At 33.0% G+C, this 18,486-nt stretch overlaps 1 protein-coding gene across 1 annotated transcript; it reads right to left on the bottom strand.

Moving 5' to 3' along the window:
- Nucleotides 1-1,407: 1,407 nt before the first annotated feature.
- Nucleotides 1,408-7,890, bottom strand: LOC112019208 (GTPase LSG1-1). Its single transcript, XM_024051734.2, has 7 exons — nucleotides 7,393-7,890; nucleotides 6,667-6,774; nucleotides 6,489-6,575; nucleotides 5,869-5,962; nucleotides 4,404-4,460; nucleotides 2,937-3,016; nucleotides 1,408-2,845 (listed from the first exon to the last, which is right to left on the bottom strand). The coding sequence occupies exons 1-7, from the start codon at nucleotides 7,614-7,616 to the stop codon at nucleotides 1,708-1,710; spliced, it is 1,788 nt and encodes a 595-aa protein (XP_023907502.1). The 5' UTR covers nucleotides 7,617-7,890; the 3' UTR covers nucleotides 1,408-1,707.
- Nucleotides 7,891-18,486: the final 10,596 nt, after the last annotated feature.

An 18,486-nucleotide genomic window follows, 5' to 3' on the forward strand; every position in this document is an offset into this window, starting at 1 on the left:
TTTTGGTATCTGCAAGCAGGGCATAACTAAGAATAGATAGATAAATGTTATACACATCTTTTTTTTCTTTTTCTTTTTTTGATAAGAATGTGATACACATCTTTAGTGAGGGAAAGTGATGTCCAAATCACCTAGCCGCAAAGGGTGTCAAATCTTTTGCATCGTTACTTTATTGTTTGTCCAAACTTTATATGTATTGATATAATGATATGTTATGGGATACCCGTCAAATGCCTGAACCTTCCACGTGTATAATATTTTTCCATGACAATATTTCCTCGTTCTTAGATTAAAATAACGTGTAATTGATTCCCAGAAAAATATTTGTTATAAGAATGATTTTTATTTAAGAAAACCTTAGACAAGGAAACATAAATGAAACACTGCCTCTTTCATCTTTCTTTTTTTTTGCTTTTCTTACAAGTGGGATACGAATTCAGGTTCTCCTCTATAAGAGAATCTGATAGTGCCACTAACCACAAGGCTCCTGGCATCTTTGATAAAATAATCAGCTTCTCTACAAGTAAAATCTGTTTGGATACCATTTATTTGATGAAAACTAAAAACTTATTACTCAAAACACTGTAACAAAATATTAATTAAAAAGTAAAGTACTGTTCACTTACTATTGTTCACGCGTTTTTGTATTTTGACTGGTTCATGAACAATATCATAGAACCAGCCAAAAAATGCAGACACAGCAATAATGCAGACGCGTTGCTAAACAAACTCACACGCAATCAGCACCAAATCCACGTAAAGGTATTAAAAAAAAAAGAAAAAAGAAAAGATGTGAAGAAGGTTGCGAAGACATGAGAGAGAGACTGTGTTAATGCCACGAAACGAAGCCCAAAAAAAAAAAAAATACTGTATGCAATCAGGCATACATTCATGGTAAAAAGTTTTAACAGAAAAGGTTTTCACCAGAGTGAATATCTGTTGAAATAAGAAATGGTCAAAATTTTATCTTATAATCCAAATCACATAAGCATTAACTGGTAACTAATGGACATTCTGTTTTGCAACTTCCCAAGTGTACCCCTCAAATGAAAATGGGAGCATATTTTAACCAATCACATGATGGATCAGCTTGTCAAGGTCGCAATACCTTTTTATCTGATATGTCTGAAAAAAAAAAGGTTGTCATATCATCAGAACTAAAGAAAGCGTCACATAGCAGTCTGTTATATTCTGTTTGCCCCAACTAGGTAGCCGGTATTAAACACCATCAGACAAACAAAATATGAAAATCTAAGACAATATCACAACCATAAAATTGGGGTGACCGATACTGATGAGAATGTTCATCAGATTCTAGTACTGTGACGATGTCTTGCCTCACGAATTTAGATAGTCTCTATGCATGAATAGCAGGCATAAAGTTTCCAATTAAAGTTAGACGCTCGGTACGAAAAACAAAACAGTTTATATCATCAAAGTCATATTCCTTACAAAATTCAGCAAATAATAATAATAATAATAATGATGATGATGATGATGCAAATGCATGCATTATTTACACCACCAACTACACTTCAACTACACAACTGCTAAAGCCATCTAAATTATATTCTTCATTTTCTTTTCATTCGTTACCCTCCTTTCTTTTTTCTGGGAGTGAGAAAGGGAGAGAGCCACAACCAATAGCCAATGACTAGATTTGTAGCCACGAAAAACTGACAGGAAAGACACGATCTATCCATATCCTCATCCAACCTTCACAGAGCCTGTACTCACTGGCTTCTGATAGACTCTTACTACAGGCATTCCATCACCATCATCATTCCCAACCCTCCAAGTACGATCCTTTTTCCTCTGAGGCTTCTTGTGCTGTTTATGGGCTGCCTTAGGCTTCTTATTCGAAGCCTTTTTGGAAGCAAGGCCATTAGCCATGTCAAAAGAATTGAGATCCTCCAGCACATGCTCAAGAGCAGGTGCATTTTCACCTTGAAAATCTTGAGGGTTTTCAATATCAGATGAATCTGACTCATGCTCTTCAGATGAGCTTGCTTCATCAGCATCTTCCAAATCACTTTCCTCATTGGACATTCCAGGGGGCATTTCATAGTGGGGCAGCTTCCCGTCAATATAATCCTTCAAAATCTGACGGGTAGCTCTAGTTTCATCAGGCAGTCCACTAGAGCCAACATACCCACGAGAGGCACAATAAGCTCTTAATAGTTCAGATGCTAGAGGGGGCCGGGACTGTGACTCATATGGCTTTGGTTTTGGCAGCTTGATCTTGTAGACAGACTCAATGACATGTCTAGGAACTCGATTGGCCACTACCTGTACAGCCTCCCTATTCTCAGTAATCCGATCAATAGGCAATACCCCAGAAGCAATCATCTCAAATCTCGAGCTTGAGAAGGATGGAAACACTAATCCAGGGCAGTCACATAGGGTCAACTCATCAGACATTATCAATGTTTGGAAATGCTTGGTCTTCCCTGGAGTAGAGGTGACACCTGTCCGCTTCTGGCCCACCAAAGCATTGATTGTTGAGCTCTTCCCCACATTAGGATAGCCAACAAATCCCACAACTACATTCTTTGATGCCGAAGTTACTGCATTTCCACGGGGAGATTGAACATTAGATGAGCCTGTACCATTAGAACCTGATTTCCGCCTCATCTTGGCTATCTCCTCTGCCTCACACTGTAAACGGGTCAAAAGCTCATCCCTTCCATATATTTTTGTATCAGGGTTATCCATGTTCTGAAGGGTATTTTGTGTCATCCATGGGTCACTTAAGTTTTTCCCTTCCAGAGCAGCAGAAGCAGCTTTAGCCGACCAGAACACAAAGAGAATGTTATTAAGCCGAAAATATTCTGCCCATTTCTCCCTGCAGGCAGAGCAAAGCAACGACAATTTAACAGGTTAAAAAACTAAAGAATTGTTTTGCGGCAACAAAGACATGCAATGCAGATACCAACCTGACAGAAAATGGTAACAGATCTGCCTTATTAACAAGAAGCAGTGTGCGTTTGTACTCATCGATCTCTCGTGTATATGCCTGCATTCAAAGAAATTCAATGTCAACCCATATTGCTATGCAGTATTGCTATGCAGTCATGAAATCTCCACTAACAAAGAAGCAAGCAATTAAGATTTCTAGGAGTTCAATCACAGATGAAATTTGACAGGTCAAAACATTTCTTCATCCCTCTATTCTCTGAGTACAAATAAAATACAGAAATCACACTATTGCATCACAGAAATGAATTTTATCACAGAAAAGTGGTTCAATTCTTTTCCCATTTACCTAAAAATATAAACTACCATTGCTTCTTGGATTGGGTATGGGATAGGAGGCCTACACATCCACTCTCATAGCATAGCTGGTGTGTCAGTGACTGCTGTATTACGTTGTATTGTCTCTTACACCTTATCAAGTAGTAGTTTTTTTAAGCTTTCCTTTCACCAGTAACTCCTCACGAATCCAACGAAACAACTTAACCAAGCTACAAATTGAGCATCTAGTGCAGGTTATTACTCGTCCAACCCATAACACATCACTTGGGCGGAAAGAACTTGCCATCTTTATTATTAAAATAGCTATCTAAAAAGCTTGGTCTCAAAGTTTTAAATAAAGTTTATATATTGACATTGATATTATAGAACAATCAACAATTTATATACTGTACTTCGACGTTCTAAAGCATTCTAAACATTATTAGTTTAATACATTTAACCAGAGCGAAAAAAGATATTAATTCAGTCCTCCAAATTAAAACATCAGACTCTTCCCCTTCTTGGCACAAAACTAAATCAAGACTGTAAAGAATCAGAATTTTCACTTTTAATAAGTAAATTTTGAAATGTCAAGGTTTGGGTAATGTGCTTCATTCGAAGATCTTTGCACACAATCTTGCTCAGTTTCTCTCAAATCTAGGAGAGGTATCATATTTACAAATAAATAAAAAAAATTAAAGTATTTTCTAAATGGTATATATATATGAGTTGGGTTCAAGTTACACCTGGTGTAATTCTAAGCAATGTTATACCATCCAATAATTTGTTAATAAATTTATATTTGAAGATTCCACCGTTGGATTACATATTCTATATGTTCTAAACATGCATGCCAATTTTCATACCAATCAGATGTTAATTACTATTTGATCCATAAACTCATTTTTTATGCATTATTTTAAACTACAAAAAATTAAATTTATACAATTGATAGATGACATAACTAATGATCTTTGATTACCTTGAAATTTTGCAAGCACGAAGAATATGCAAAGATAATGTAATCCAACAGTCGATTTGTCAAAATTTACATCCAATTAAAAAATATTGATTGGTGTAATATTACTTAAAGTTACACCAAGTGTAACTTAAACCCAACTCTATATATATATATAGAGAGAGAGAGAGAGAGAGAGAGAGAGAATTACCTCAAGATCAAGGCAGCGGTAGAACAGTGGGTCACGGGCATCAACAACCATTACAAGCTGAAAAGAACAGAATGAAATAAGTATTAACCTAAACTAAATCATATGATTTAAGATGAAGGATACAATGTGTTCCATAAAAAGAAATGCAATAAAGAAAGGGAATGCTTGACATGTGTGCAAGGAATACTAACTCAAGACTTTAAAAGGCAAATCTAACAGGATTTTGTAATTACAGTAGATTGCATGCATCAACATTACAAGTGAATAAAAATTGCTATCGGCCAGTAAGGTCAATGCTAAAAAACAGATAGGTAATGAAGTATGACCACAAACTAAAACTTAGAGAAAACATACTATGACCACAAACTAAAACTTAAAGAAAACATACTCCAAACATGCATAAAAGCAGTTAATGCCAGATGTAATCACCGAATGCCTACAAGCATCTTAGGTGAAATAAAACAAGACTTACAATTACAGGCGATGACACCTAATTTACAATATTCGGGCATGTTTGTTAAATTATTTATATAATAAGTAGATTTCTAGCATGTTTATAAGAAATTACTGCCTGGATAATAATGCTGAAAGTTAACAAATATCTCTGGTGAACAAGAGTAAGAAAAGAATCATAATCATATGCCTTAGCCCATGAGATATTTTTATGCAAAGAGCAACAATTTCCAAAATAACAGTGGTTTAGAAATATCTTTACAATTACAGCCCCAAATAAAAGTAAGAACAACAAAATTTCTTCATTCCTAATAGTTAATTAAGTCTGTTTAAGAAAGAAATATTTCTGCTAACATCTTGTATTAACTTTTGACATCCCAATCGTTTAGAAAGCAGTGTTTAAAGCCAATTAGAAGTCTCTTTTACTGTGAGAACTGATTATATGAAAATAGTAGGTAAACCCAAAAATAATATGTGCTGTATGAAATTTTCCTATCTTTCCAGGATACTTCTACAGCCATTTAATAGACCAAAAAGATATGGCCAGACAAATGCAACAATTTTTTTCAGCCATTTCATAAATTCATTGTCTCATGCCCTTTCTTAAGGAGTGATATCTTGTAAATTCATAATATTGTAAGAGGCAGAAGTTGGCTGATCTTCGAAAAGTTAATAATGTTTATACAGGTTGACAAATGAAAGGAACTTTAAATTAAAATTCTCTAAATTTCTGCACACTGCACAAGCTTCTTGAAACTTCTAACAAGGATGCTCCCCCAGATAACTGCACCCATCAACAGAAGGAAAAAATAAGCAGCTAATCTATTTACAGTTTCTTTATCCAAACCATTAATGGGAAATCTGTTGGACTAACTGCTTGTGGATGTTCAAGCATGTATCTGAAGACCAAAAGCAATACAACTCTTAACAATTACAACACTACAAAGAAACTGTTTTCCTATTCTGAAATTAGAATTTTCGATGTCACACCATCAAGACAATATGGCCTTACCAGATCACTACGTTCAACCACCCGCCAGAGCTGTCTCCAGATATCCAGGTTCTTCTCAAAAGGAGTTAGAACAAGCTTCTCATTCTCCTCAAGTCTGAAGCAAATACATTACTATTAGAATGCTATGTACATTAATTAGAACACTTAAGTAACACATCATCACGGATATAAGTACAAAATGTTGTATCAACCCACTGATAACACAAAGACAATGAAGAATGAAATCTGAAAAGCCACACTCCCAATTATAAGTAAAAAGATGTGGATAGATTGGCCAAAAAAAACAATCTTAATTAAGTGGATAAAGTGCATTTTTCACCTGTATTAAGCATTTCATGATAAAATTTAAGTTAAATGAAGCAACACTTGACACTACACTATCTCATGGATTGCATTCATGGAAGTATGTTGGAGTGTATATTGAATCCGTTTGGTTAAGAGATTTGGAAGCCTAAATGCGCATTATTAAAACCCAAAAAGCCATTTTGCAACAGCAACTCCTCATAATTTTTTTTACAAACCCTCATTTTAAATCCAAAATTCCGTTTCGCAATAGCTTATACAAACGCACCCATTAATAGACACTTGATACATTCATGAAACAGACATAGTCACCTAACCTTGCAAGGCTTCGGCGCCATGATAAGAAAGATTGTCTTTCATTTGCATCAAGCTGTTCTACAGACATCTCAGCAGTCCATGGTGGCCTACAAGGAAAAATACAACCTTTTAAACTAATTGCACAAATATAAATCTTTAATTAAACTTCAACTTGGTAAGGGAAGAAGAAACACATGCCTGCGTGGAACTCTAAGACTGCTGGCATGCTGTGCCTCCTCTTTCATCTGTTGCTCTCTCCTTTCCTCAGGGGTCATGCCACTGTTACTGTTACTAGAGCTTGCATCCCTATTCCCACAAAATAGGCATCAAACAAAAATCAATTGATCTTAATGCACATTCATACGTAATACCGATGAGTTTATAAATTTACTAAGCTGAACAAAAAACATAAATCATTAGAAGAGAAATGCCTCATCCTCAAAAATACGACTATTCGGCTCCCTCCAAATACCAAGGGACACCGCCTAATGCACACGCCCAATCAAACAAAATCCATAAAAACACACTATTTGATTACATAAAAGGACATTCCTCTCCTCTCCATCATTTTTTTTTTTTTTCCTTTTTAACATTCCCATGATATCTCTTTCCTATGAATCAGCTCAGCAACACATGCTTTTAACTTTCAATGCCAACAACATATGGACAATATATGTTATTCAAGGAAGTAACAACAACCAACTAACCAAGCCGTAGTCCTAAAATTTCGGGGTCGGCTATGGATCCTCAACATACTAATCAGAGTCAGCCACATGTATTCTTTTCCGTCATGTCATTCTATTATATCCAAAGTCATATACTTGTATTCAACTTGACAATAATTAAATTAGCAATCCAGATAATAATAAACAGTGAATGGGAATGAAAAGGAAGAGAGAGAGAGAGAGAGAATAGAAAACTGACAGATTGATGAGGAGGTTGGGGGCAGGGTGGTCTTGAGTGAAGAGGCGGTCGGCCTCGTCGGCCTGTTCGATAATGGCGTCGATGTCGCTGACTTCGGTGACGGATTCGAGAACCTTCTTGTGCTGGTTCCTGTAGAAGTAACCCTTTTCCTTAGACTGCTGTATCATCTGGTTGTGTTGCCTCACTAGGGCTCTCCCCAGCCCCGTCTTCTCGTTCTTCCCCATCGTTATTCTTTCAAGTTTCAAACTTTCAAAGCCACCACAGCTCTCTCTCTCTCTGCAAAAAACCCTAGTAAGCAATATAGAGAGATTCTCTCTCTGAAATAGCTGCGTTTATGTTTGTGTGAATATGATGACGACGATGATGATGAAAATTGTGAATCAGTGTATGGCGGTGGAGGCGGGGGCCGTAACAGGTCAGAAACGTTTTCGACTTTTCTTTTCTTTGGTGCCGCACGCTTGGGGCTAGGAAGAGAAAAATCTAAAACCAAACACTCTTCACAAAAGTGTTAATTTTTTTTTTAACCCTTTTTTTTTTCATCCTTTCCCATTCAAGCAGAAAAAATAAATGAAGATTTACAAAAAGACCCATGATTTATACTACCATAATTAATTTATTTTATGTAAAAGTTTATATATTTTTAAGGGACTTGGATAATTTTGATATTATCAAAAAAAATTAACTTTTATATTTACATATAATTATTTTTAATAATATTAATAAAATTTATCTTTATCTATATATAATTAATACTTTTATAATTATATATAATTTTTAATTAATCTATGCATGGACATTGTATTAGTAAACAAATAAAAAATAAAATTAATGGATACCAATCACCAATCACGTATTATCTTAGCTTCATTTTAGCACTTACCAAGAAGCAAAAGGGAAAATTCAAATCAATTATGGTGATTTAGGGATATATGTTTTGAAAAAGATATTTTAAATGAATTATAAAATGAGTAATGCTAATTCAATTAGCTTACCCGTTTAGGAATCTTTTTTAATTAAAAATGAGAGGGCAAATTACACTCCTCTTCCTTGAGGTTTGGAGGAATGACATTTACCCCCGAACTTGAAAGAAAAAAATACTCACCTCCCTTGAGGTTTGAAGAAAATGACCCCCCCCCTCCCCTCCTTCCATTAATATTAGTAACAGAATATTCCAAATTTTTAACAAATTCATTTTACCAAAGTTTAACTATAGTCAATAAAAAAAAGAGCATTCATATTTAAAAAAAAAAATTTGAAAAGAGCATATTATAAAATATGTTGCTAAAGTGGATTTTAGTCGCTTTTTATCACATCTTACCAACTGATATTATTTAAGTTTACAGATTCTTGAATTTTTTAAGGACAAAGTTTAGCTACAAAATTAATTGTAGTTTTAGGCTATAAATTTACTTAATAAAATAAACATTATAACATATTTTGAAAACCTAATTGTTGAATTGCATATTCTTTATGCTCTTAATACACATGTTAAATTTTGTATCGATCAGATATTATTTACTATATGATCTATAAGCTTATATTTTATGCATAATTTTAAACCATAAAAACTTGCAATTTAAACAATTTATTGATGAAATAGCTATTGATATTTAAATTTCTATAAATTTTGTAAGCATGGAGGATATAAAAGGAAAATGTAATCTAATGGTGGATTTGTTCACCTCTAGTAAACAAATATTAAGTAAGGTTGTAACCTTATGTTACAATCAATTTTATAGCTAAACTTTGTCTATTTTTTAATTGCACCCCTCACCAATGCTTTGCATCAAAATTTATGAGATAAACATGAAGGGTAATTTTGGGTTTAGAAATTTTATAACTAAACTTTATCCATTTTTTAATTGCACCCCTCACCAATGCTTTGCATCAAAATTTATGAAATAAACATGAAGGGTAATTTTGGGTATAGAAATTTTTTAAGGATAAGTGGAGGGTAATTTTGAAAATTTGCCCTTAACCAAATGGTAGATTGATACAACATTTTTAACTTTAATTTAACATAATTTGGTCAAATGAATGTCAAATGAGGAAAATGTTTTTTTTCCTTTCAAGTTTGAGGAGAAGTGTCATTTCCTCAAACCTCAAGGGAGGAAAGTATAATTTGCTCAAAATGAGATAATATGTCTAAGACCCTACCAATGGCAAAATTTAGGATTATTTCATACATTCAACTTTTAATCCCTGGTCAGCATAAGGTTAAAAGTATTTTTATATTGATATTACCATATATGTCATGTTAACGGGTGCCTTTAAAATAATGGTTAATAAACTATTTTAGAAAGAGTTCAAATTTGGTAAGAATGGGGTGTAAAACTCATATTTTACACCATCCAATAAGAGATTATCACATCAACATTTTACTTAAACTTCAATACATCCTACCACACTTACTAATATCTCAATAAACTCTCAATTTCGTTTGATTTATATATGAGTATTATAATTGATTGGGTGAGGTTGTGTTTATTCTTAAATGTGTAATAAAATGATATAGCATGTTGGGATTGGAAGGTTAAAATTGGGTTTTACACCACATCCTTATAAAATTTAATCTCTTTTAGAAAAGTTTTAAGTTTTAATATCATTTTTGTGAGAAATATATGTAAATGATTTCTTTATGTTGTTAGATTATAAACAACCATAATATAAATTATAGGATCTTGAATTATCATGATTTCACAATTATACAAATTAATTATAAAGCTTACCTTGATTCATTGCTGAATTTTTCTTAAGATCAAATCTTAGTATAAAAGACACTTAATTCTTATAGGATTGGTTCTCTCTCTTGACTCTCTTTTCTCTTTAACTATTCAGTATACCTGATGGGATATCTAAATGTCTCTTTTATAAGTAGAGAGATGACCAAATTCCTTATATCTATAATCTCCACTTGCCCATCAAAGTAAGAGTTACTTAGGAAACTTACTTCTTCATTAACCAATGTTATAAGGACATGTAACATCTTATTAAACCATAACATACATGAAGTTATCAAATAGATACATTATCAAATGAGACAATTTATTCTTACATTCTCCCACTTGGCCCATATGATAACTTACGTCAATGCTTAATAATATTAACTATTAGGTGCACAATAGTACATATCCTCTTACTTTAAATTGATCAACATAATACTATATTAAACAACCCACTAATGCGAGTCATGGCGGTTCCATATCAATTATACGACATAGTTCCTTTCATGTACTACAACACTAGCAACCTTCTTAATATAGCATATCAATGAGAAATGACTTAAAAGGTCCAACAATAACGTCTCTTTTGTTAGAAACTATTTCTATTATCATTCATTCATTATCATATATGTATGTACATAAAATATAACAGGAATAATTAGAAACACATTTAATGAGATTCCAAGTGTCAAAAGTATAAAACAATATTAAAATAACAACTATCATGTTCTACGTTCAAGACCCATTCGGTCAACATGTTCCTTAAATGTCTTAAGAGGTAACCCCTGTGTCAATGAATTTGCAATCATAAGTTGTGTGCTTATGTGTTCTATTGCAGTCGTTGTTTCTGAACTTCTTCCTTAATAGTAAGGTATTTCAATTTCATGTGTTTCACACTATTAGAATAGTTATCATTTTTAGAGAAAAATATAGTTGCAAAATTATCATAGTAAATTTTTAATGGCTTAGAAATAGAGTTAAAAATTCCAAGTCCTGAGATGAAATTCCACAATCACAATCCATGAATTGTGGTCTCAAACCATGCCACAAATTTAGCTTTTATAGTAGATGTAGCAGTGATAGTTTGCTTTAAACTTTTCCATGATATTGCTCTTCCAGCTAATATGAACAAATAATCAAAAGTGGACTTTCTACTATCAACGCATCCAGCAAAAGCTGAATCTGAGAAACCAATGATCTCAAGATTATCAGATCTCTTAAATGTGAGCATGTAATCCTTTGTGCCTTGCAAGTATCTCATCACTTTCTTTGCAGCTTTCTAATGATCTAATCTTGGATTGCTTTGATATCTTCCTAGCATACCAATTGCAAAGCTAATGTCAGGCCTTGTACATGTTTGGGCATACATTAAATTTCCTACTTTGTGCCTTGCAAGTATCTCATCACTTTCTTTGCAGCTTTCCAATGATCCAATCCTAAATTGCTTTAGTATCTTCGTAGCATACCAGTAGCATAGCTAATGTTGGGCCTTGTACATGTTTGGGCATACATTAAACTTCCTACTGTAGAAGCATAAGGAATTCCTTCCATTTGTTTCATTTCCCATTCATTTTGTGGGCATTGTATAAGGCTAAATTCACCCACTTTTTGAATTGGGGCAACCCTAGCAGAACATTTCTGAGACAACTCTAATAGTTCACGTGATCTATCTCATAATATTTATATTCTTATCACATAAGTTGCCTCACCCATATCTTTCATTTCATAGTTCTTAGAAAGAAACTTTTTGGTTTCATGCAATAAGCCAAGATCACTACCAGCAAGCAAAATATCATCAACATACAAAATTATAAATATAAACATACTCCCACTAACCTTTAGAAAAATACACCGATCAACAATGTTTTCCTTAAATCCAAAAGATGTAATGGTATCATTAAACTTAAGATACCATTGTTAGGAAGCTTGTTTAATTCCACATATTGACTTCTTAAGTTTGCAAGCTAAGTGTTCCTTACCCTTAATGGAGAAACCTTCAAATTGATCCATATAGACATCCTCTTCTAAACTCTCATTTAGGAAAGCAGTTTTCATATCAATTTGGTGCAACTTCAAATCATAACAAGCTACCAATGCCAAAATAATTCCAAGTGAGTCCTTCTTGGATCCATGGGAGAAGATTTCTTGGTAATCAATATCTTTTTTTTGAGTGAAACATTTGGCCACAAGTCTAACTTTAAATCGTTCGATATTGCCCTTAAAGTCACGCTTGGTCTTAAAGACCCACTTACTACCAACTTTCTTGTATCCTTTAGGCAATTCGATGAGATTCTAGACTTTATTTTGGTCCATTGATTTCATATCATCTTTCATGGTATCCATCCATTTAATAGAATCAACACATTTTATGGCTTGTGAAAATAAAACTGGATCTTTACTTATTCCTATATCAAAATTAGATTCATGTAGATAAATCATATAATCATCAGAAATAGTGAACTTTCTTTTTCTTTGAGATCTTCTTAACGCTACTTCTTGTGATTCTTTTATCATTTCTTTATTGGTGAGCATCTCATTATGAAGTAGTAGTTTATTAATTTGTTTTTCAACATTGTTTGGTGCAATGGTCACTCCACAAGTATAAGTGCTTGTCGGGTGTGGGGGGTAAAGGCCAAGATTCAAGTCTCTATGATGGAGTTTCACACACATATACACTTAGATTAGGCTAGAGTGAAATTTCTATTTTGTATAAAATAAAAATTGTTAGAACAAAAATTTCATTTGAAGTTATAGGTCGTGGAACTTGTGTTGGAGTTTATACCCTAAAATCCAATTGATTGACATGTTAAAAATAATTCTAAAATTGTTTAATTATATGAAACTATTTATAAATGAACTAATGAGACATTATCATAGTCCATGAGATGCATTATATGTGATTTATATGATAATCAAAGTCCATAAAATAAATTGAACAAAGGACAAGATCATGTTCAAGGGTGAAATCAAAAGAGAATGATAATCACAAGACATCTACACACTCTTGCTACAAAAGTAAATCATAATCTTTCCTCCTGAAGACACACCATGATCTAAGTCTTTGAACTAGCAATAAATAGCAGGAAAAAAAATCCAATGTTTAGCAAAAACCAACAAAGCATTCAACCAGAAACATTAAGCTTAACATGCTGGAGAGAGAATGTTGAGATAAATTGAAAAAAAGAGATTTTTGCCTTAGGTCCTCATATAAAAAATTTAAGACTTCTATGCACTCTGTTGTAAACTAAATCACCATTTCCCCTGCTGTAAAAACATCAAGATTGTAGATCACAATTTCCCATTTTATAGACACATCAAGATTCAATCATTCTGACTACAAACAAAAGCAAAATATAATAAACCTCCAGTTGCAGGCAGACAAAAATGACATCAATGATGAAATAGACAACAATAGAAAGACTTCAATTAACAAAATGAAGTTGCAGGCCGACGAACTAAAAAACACACAAGCAAAAACATTATCATTCAGCTATTATGAAGAGAATAGAGAAATTGATTGATAACAAGAGATTATTGTCTAATATCCTCATCAAACTCCATCCAAAGTAGACATACCATACCTACATATATCAAACAGATTAAGTTAGAGGTAAAACTTCTTTTGTATTTAGAGAACAACTATTTTTTAGGCATACAGATCTTATCTTCTATTGGCCACTAATGACAATAAATCACCATTGACTATGATGCAAATTCAAAGCCCAAGTCATGCAAATCACCACAGGAACTACCAACACTAATAAAAGGAATTACCACATACGATTAGATATGAGCTTGCCAAAATAAAATGGCTAAAGTCAAACAAGAAAGCGGGACAAAGGGACAAGAATTTCAATGGAACTTTCAAAACCTCATTGAGTGAGACTGAAATTTATAATCCTTAAGGAAACCAAATCCTTAAAAAATCACACATTGCCCAATATTAGAAAACAATAGGGGAAATATCCTTATAATTCATATAATTGAAAGAGAGAATAGAGAAAACAAGGGGGAAAGAAAAGATTGCTTATTGCCAAACTAAACTCTGTCACTTAAGCTGCCAACAACAACAACAAGCCTTAAGCTGCCAAGCACCAAAAAAAAATTCCCAGTGAGACTTTTTCACATGCACCTACAATTGTGAAAGTTGCATAACGAATAGAAGAACTCTTCCATACAAGGTAAATCTTATATTTTTCTGGCATTCAAACAACTATTTTTAAAGCTGGCTACCCTAATCTTATATGACTGCCCAATGACAAAATTGACAATCTTAGGTTCTTAAAAATGTAATAAGTGCATGTAGATGGCAGTTAGAAAAAGGAACTGAGACAAAAATGCCAAGCAATTATGCGATTAGTTAAAACCAAAAAAATGGAGCCTAAATTAAACATAATTCAAGCACCAGTTTTTTGTTTTACAATTTTAATTTAACTTTTAAAGCTCATAATTACCAGCCAGCCAACAATATGGAACTGTGCTCCTATAGACAAGAACCAAATTGATTGAGAAAAGCCAACATCACCAAAACAAATGCCTTAAAAAGAGCTATCAAGGACCAAAACCTACGGATAAATTGAACAAGGAATAGTATAGCATCACAGTTAGTGGGAACACTATAATAAAGGACTTATAAGCAATGAAAAATCAAGACAGTGTAGGTTTTATTATTGTTTTAGTCTACACAGTTTAAGTTAGAGAAGAATTTAAGACTTCAACACAAACTCGCCAGCTCAAGTACAAGAAAGTCCAAATCAATTTCCAATCCTGTAGGCAGAAACAAGATAAAAATAATCAAACATTGTCCACATAAAACAACAAAATAGACATCACCAACTTAAACAGAAACATGTCATTCAGAGTTCAAATATGAGTCCAGAATGGCAAAAACTTCAGCCTGGATATGGACTTTGTTCACAATGATAGTATCCACACACTCACTTTCTACAACTAGGAAATTAATTAGCAACAATCTAAGGTTACAAACTACGATGCAAACCTTTCTGAACAAATTAGCTCCTCGGTAATTGTAACCTACAATGCAAACATTGCAAACATCTATAAAAAGAACTATGATGCAAACCTAGAGACATAAGTTAGATTCATGTCATTCCTAGAAATCCCAAATCATGCAAATGAAGACAAGATAAAGCAAAAGTCTGTACTATTTACCCTCAGCAACCATCTGAAGGTCAAAAACTTTGTCATTTACCTGTCCCACAACAATAAGAGGCATTACAATATTCAAATTGAACAAGACAAGACAAAGGAACAATAATAGCAAGGGAAATTTCAAACCCTCAATAGGTGAAAAAGAATTTATACCTGTCCAAAAAACCAAAGCCTGAGAAAAGCAGTTACAGGTCCATGAATTAGAAAATTAAGGCAAGCCAAAAATTGTATAGTTCTTATGATTGCAAGAGACTAAGGACAAAAAAAAAAAAATCCTGTACACATATGCATGGTTTTAAAAACCGGTACAATCAAAGAACCGGAAAAATGAGTGATCACCAGTTTTGTGGTTCGACCGGGGTCCAACCAGTGGTCAAACCGGTGATGTCATAAATATTTAATTAATAATTTTAAAATTATAAAAATAGTTAATAAAATATATAATAAGATTATTACATATAATATTATGTTAAAATATATATAACATATTTTTAAAAAATTATGTGAGTTTTTACATCTTACATGTAGAAAATAAACAATAACCAAATATAAATAAACAATAACCAAAAATTATTTTCAAAACATAACATTTAGTGACACCCTTCTTTTAGGTTTATTTTTTTTCCCTTAAAATGGTCTATGTATTATGCATTCATTTTAAAGAAAAATTAAGTAAATTTTAAAATTATTCACTTAATTAATTATTAAAATCACTATTTTTTTTATATCATAATTATCTTAACTAAATGTAAAAGGGATGGGGCCCAATCCACGTGAGTTGCTCACGCTGCCTCTTAAGTACTAAAGGCAAAAGTAAAGTCTTAGGCTAAGGAAAATTAAAAAGTTGTGGCTGTCATTGATTCTCAAAAAACAATAAAAATAAAATGTGTGGCTCTCATTGTGTTATTGACTATTGTGTGCAGTGTGCACATTGAACAAGTAGCAGAGGCAGAGCACGGCACACCACAGTTTTACAAACTGTGCAAACCAGTCTCTCTCTTACAAACTAAGAAGAAGCTCTCATAAGAAAAATGGATCAATTTAATTTCGTGTGTATTGTGGTCCTCCTCTCTCACATCCAAACAAAGATTTTCAACCATCTCTTCTCTCTATTTGTGAAGATGTGTGTGTATCTGTGAAGATATTCAACCATCTCTTCTTTGCCTCTCTCTTTGTGAAGATGTGTGTTTTCAGGCAAGGTTAGGAATTTTGACTGCTCAAGAGGCTAGCTTTGATGCCATGTTCACCAAAGCCTTCAGTCATCACAGGTAGACGCCGATCTAAGGAAAAAAAGAAATAGATCTTTGCTGCAAAATGTTTGGTTTCAGATCTGTTTCACCCATTTTGCAGAACCGTTGCAAAACCGGTTCAACCATTTCGGTTCTCGATTTTTCCGGTTGAACCTCCGGTTATCGGTTATTTCCAGTTTTTCTTTCATTTTCGATTTTTATGAATAACCGGACCGAATTGGTGTCCGGTTCCCTGTTGAACTGGTTGAACCGGACGGTCTGGTCCGGTTTTTAAAACTATGCACATATGAGGAATAGATTTTTGTCATGCACTAAGAAAGAAAAACAACTAATAAAAAAACTTCAATATTTCAGTAGAAACCAACAATTATATAGAGAAATTATTCTAACTCTGAAAGCCTTGGTATTGCCAAATATTTGATGACAGCGATATCAATCAGCAACAATCCAAGTTCACAAATTATGAGACAAATTAAGAAATATAATGCTAATTCCATGTAATTCCCAAAAAGTCCAACTCATCTAGGAGAAGAGAATGCAAAACCTGTATTTTTTTTCCTCTACAACCATATTCAGGTCACACAGGTATATTCTTGCCCCAATCCAATAAAAGGCATTCTCAAATGAATTATAAAATGAGTAGTGCTATTTCTATTAGCTTACCTGTTTAGAAATTTCTTCAATTACAAAAACATCGGATGCATATCATTAATAAAATAATATATCCAGGACCTAGCCAATGGCAAAACCCATGGTTATTTCATACAATTAACTTTCAATTGCACATCAGGTACATAAGGTTCCAATATTTCATTTGAGATGCAATTTTATTGTAAATTGCCCAAATAAGAGCAGCTCTTGACAGAGAGAAAGTAGCATGTGTAAAGGGAATAACCACCATCATCTCACATTAAATACCCTCACTTAGCAACAGTTTCTCAGCATTAAATGTTGAAAGATCACTCTAAATAGAGCAACCTATTGCAGGCCTATTCCTTCCCTCTTCCCAAATAGCCTATAAAAGTGGGTGGAGAGACAGGTGATTGAACTAAAGCTCACTACCACATCCCCGTTCTTGGGAGATAAACTTGAGCAAGTATAAATACACACCAAATACCTACAAGAAGAAGCGGTGGAAAATAGAAAGAAGAAAGGATTTTTTTTTTTAATGAAATGTTAACAAATGCTCTAATGCCATTTGTTAATTAAACACTTAGAAAAAAAAAATTATTGGAAAATAAAAATAATAATTGACTTATTCAATAGGTTTTTATATTTCCCATCAAAGTGATATTAACATTTTTTTAAATAGTTCATTAACCAAGGCTCTAAAGGCATTTGTTAACAAGATCCCCGTTCTTGGGAGATCATAATACATGCTAACTGCAGACCTTACTACAAGTACCTCAATAGTATGTGTATATGTGTGTATTACACTAGTATAATTAAAGTATGTGAGTTCCCATGGGTTGAAACTCTCTTTTAAAAAAAAGTATTTTTGTCATTAGCACATTGATTAAGCTAGATCTTTTAATAAATAAATTAAATAGTTAATTAATTAAATCTAAATGTTTTAATTTTTTTAATAAAATTCAGTAAAGTCACAAATTTATGAATGCTTAAAAAAAATTGAAACAACTCTATCTTTTGTATTCTTTTTTTTTTTTTTTTTTAACTGTAAAAAAAAAAAAGAGGAAAAAAATATTAATAAAATTTGGTGTTTTACCGAGTTCATAGGAATGAAATCCTATATAACATAATTCTGTATTAGAAATTATTGTACTCTACATGCGATAAAATGAATTTGAACTTTGGCTTGATTTTGAAGAAGTCATTTAGGTGCCCCTTAGGAGCATAATGCATTGCTTGTAGTTTCAGACTGGTGTCACATGATGCTTGTAGGGGTGTGTTGGTTTAAGTCACACGTTTTAGTGAAAAAATATTGTGTT

Source organism: Quercus suber, unplaced genomic scaffold (assembly GCF_002906115.3).
Source record: "Quercus suber isolate HL8 unplaced genomic scaffold, Cork oak 2.0 scaffold_160, whole genome shotgun sequence".
In the NCBI taxonomy this organism is placed as follows: Eukaryota; Viridiplantae; Streptophyta; class Magnoliopsida; order Fagales; family Fagaceae; genus Quercus; species Quercus suber.

What these genes read in the sequence shown, in the direction of transcription:
- LOC112019208 (XM_024051734.2), bottom strand. Translation starts at nt 7,616, where the DNA reads ATGGGGAAGAACGAGAAGACGGGGCTGGGGAGAGCCCTAGTGAGGCAA. An exon ending in CCCAACCTCCTCATCAATCT is followed by an intron (nt 6,775 to 7,392) that starts GTCAGTTTTCTA and finishes TTGTGGGAATAG; the next exon opens with GGATGCAAGCTCTAGTAACA. An exon ending in TGGTTGAACGTAGTGATCTG is followed by an intron (nt 4,461 to 5,868) that starts GTAAGGCCATAT and finishes TGTTCTTTTCAG; the next exon opens with CTTGTAATGGTTGTTGATGC.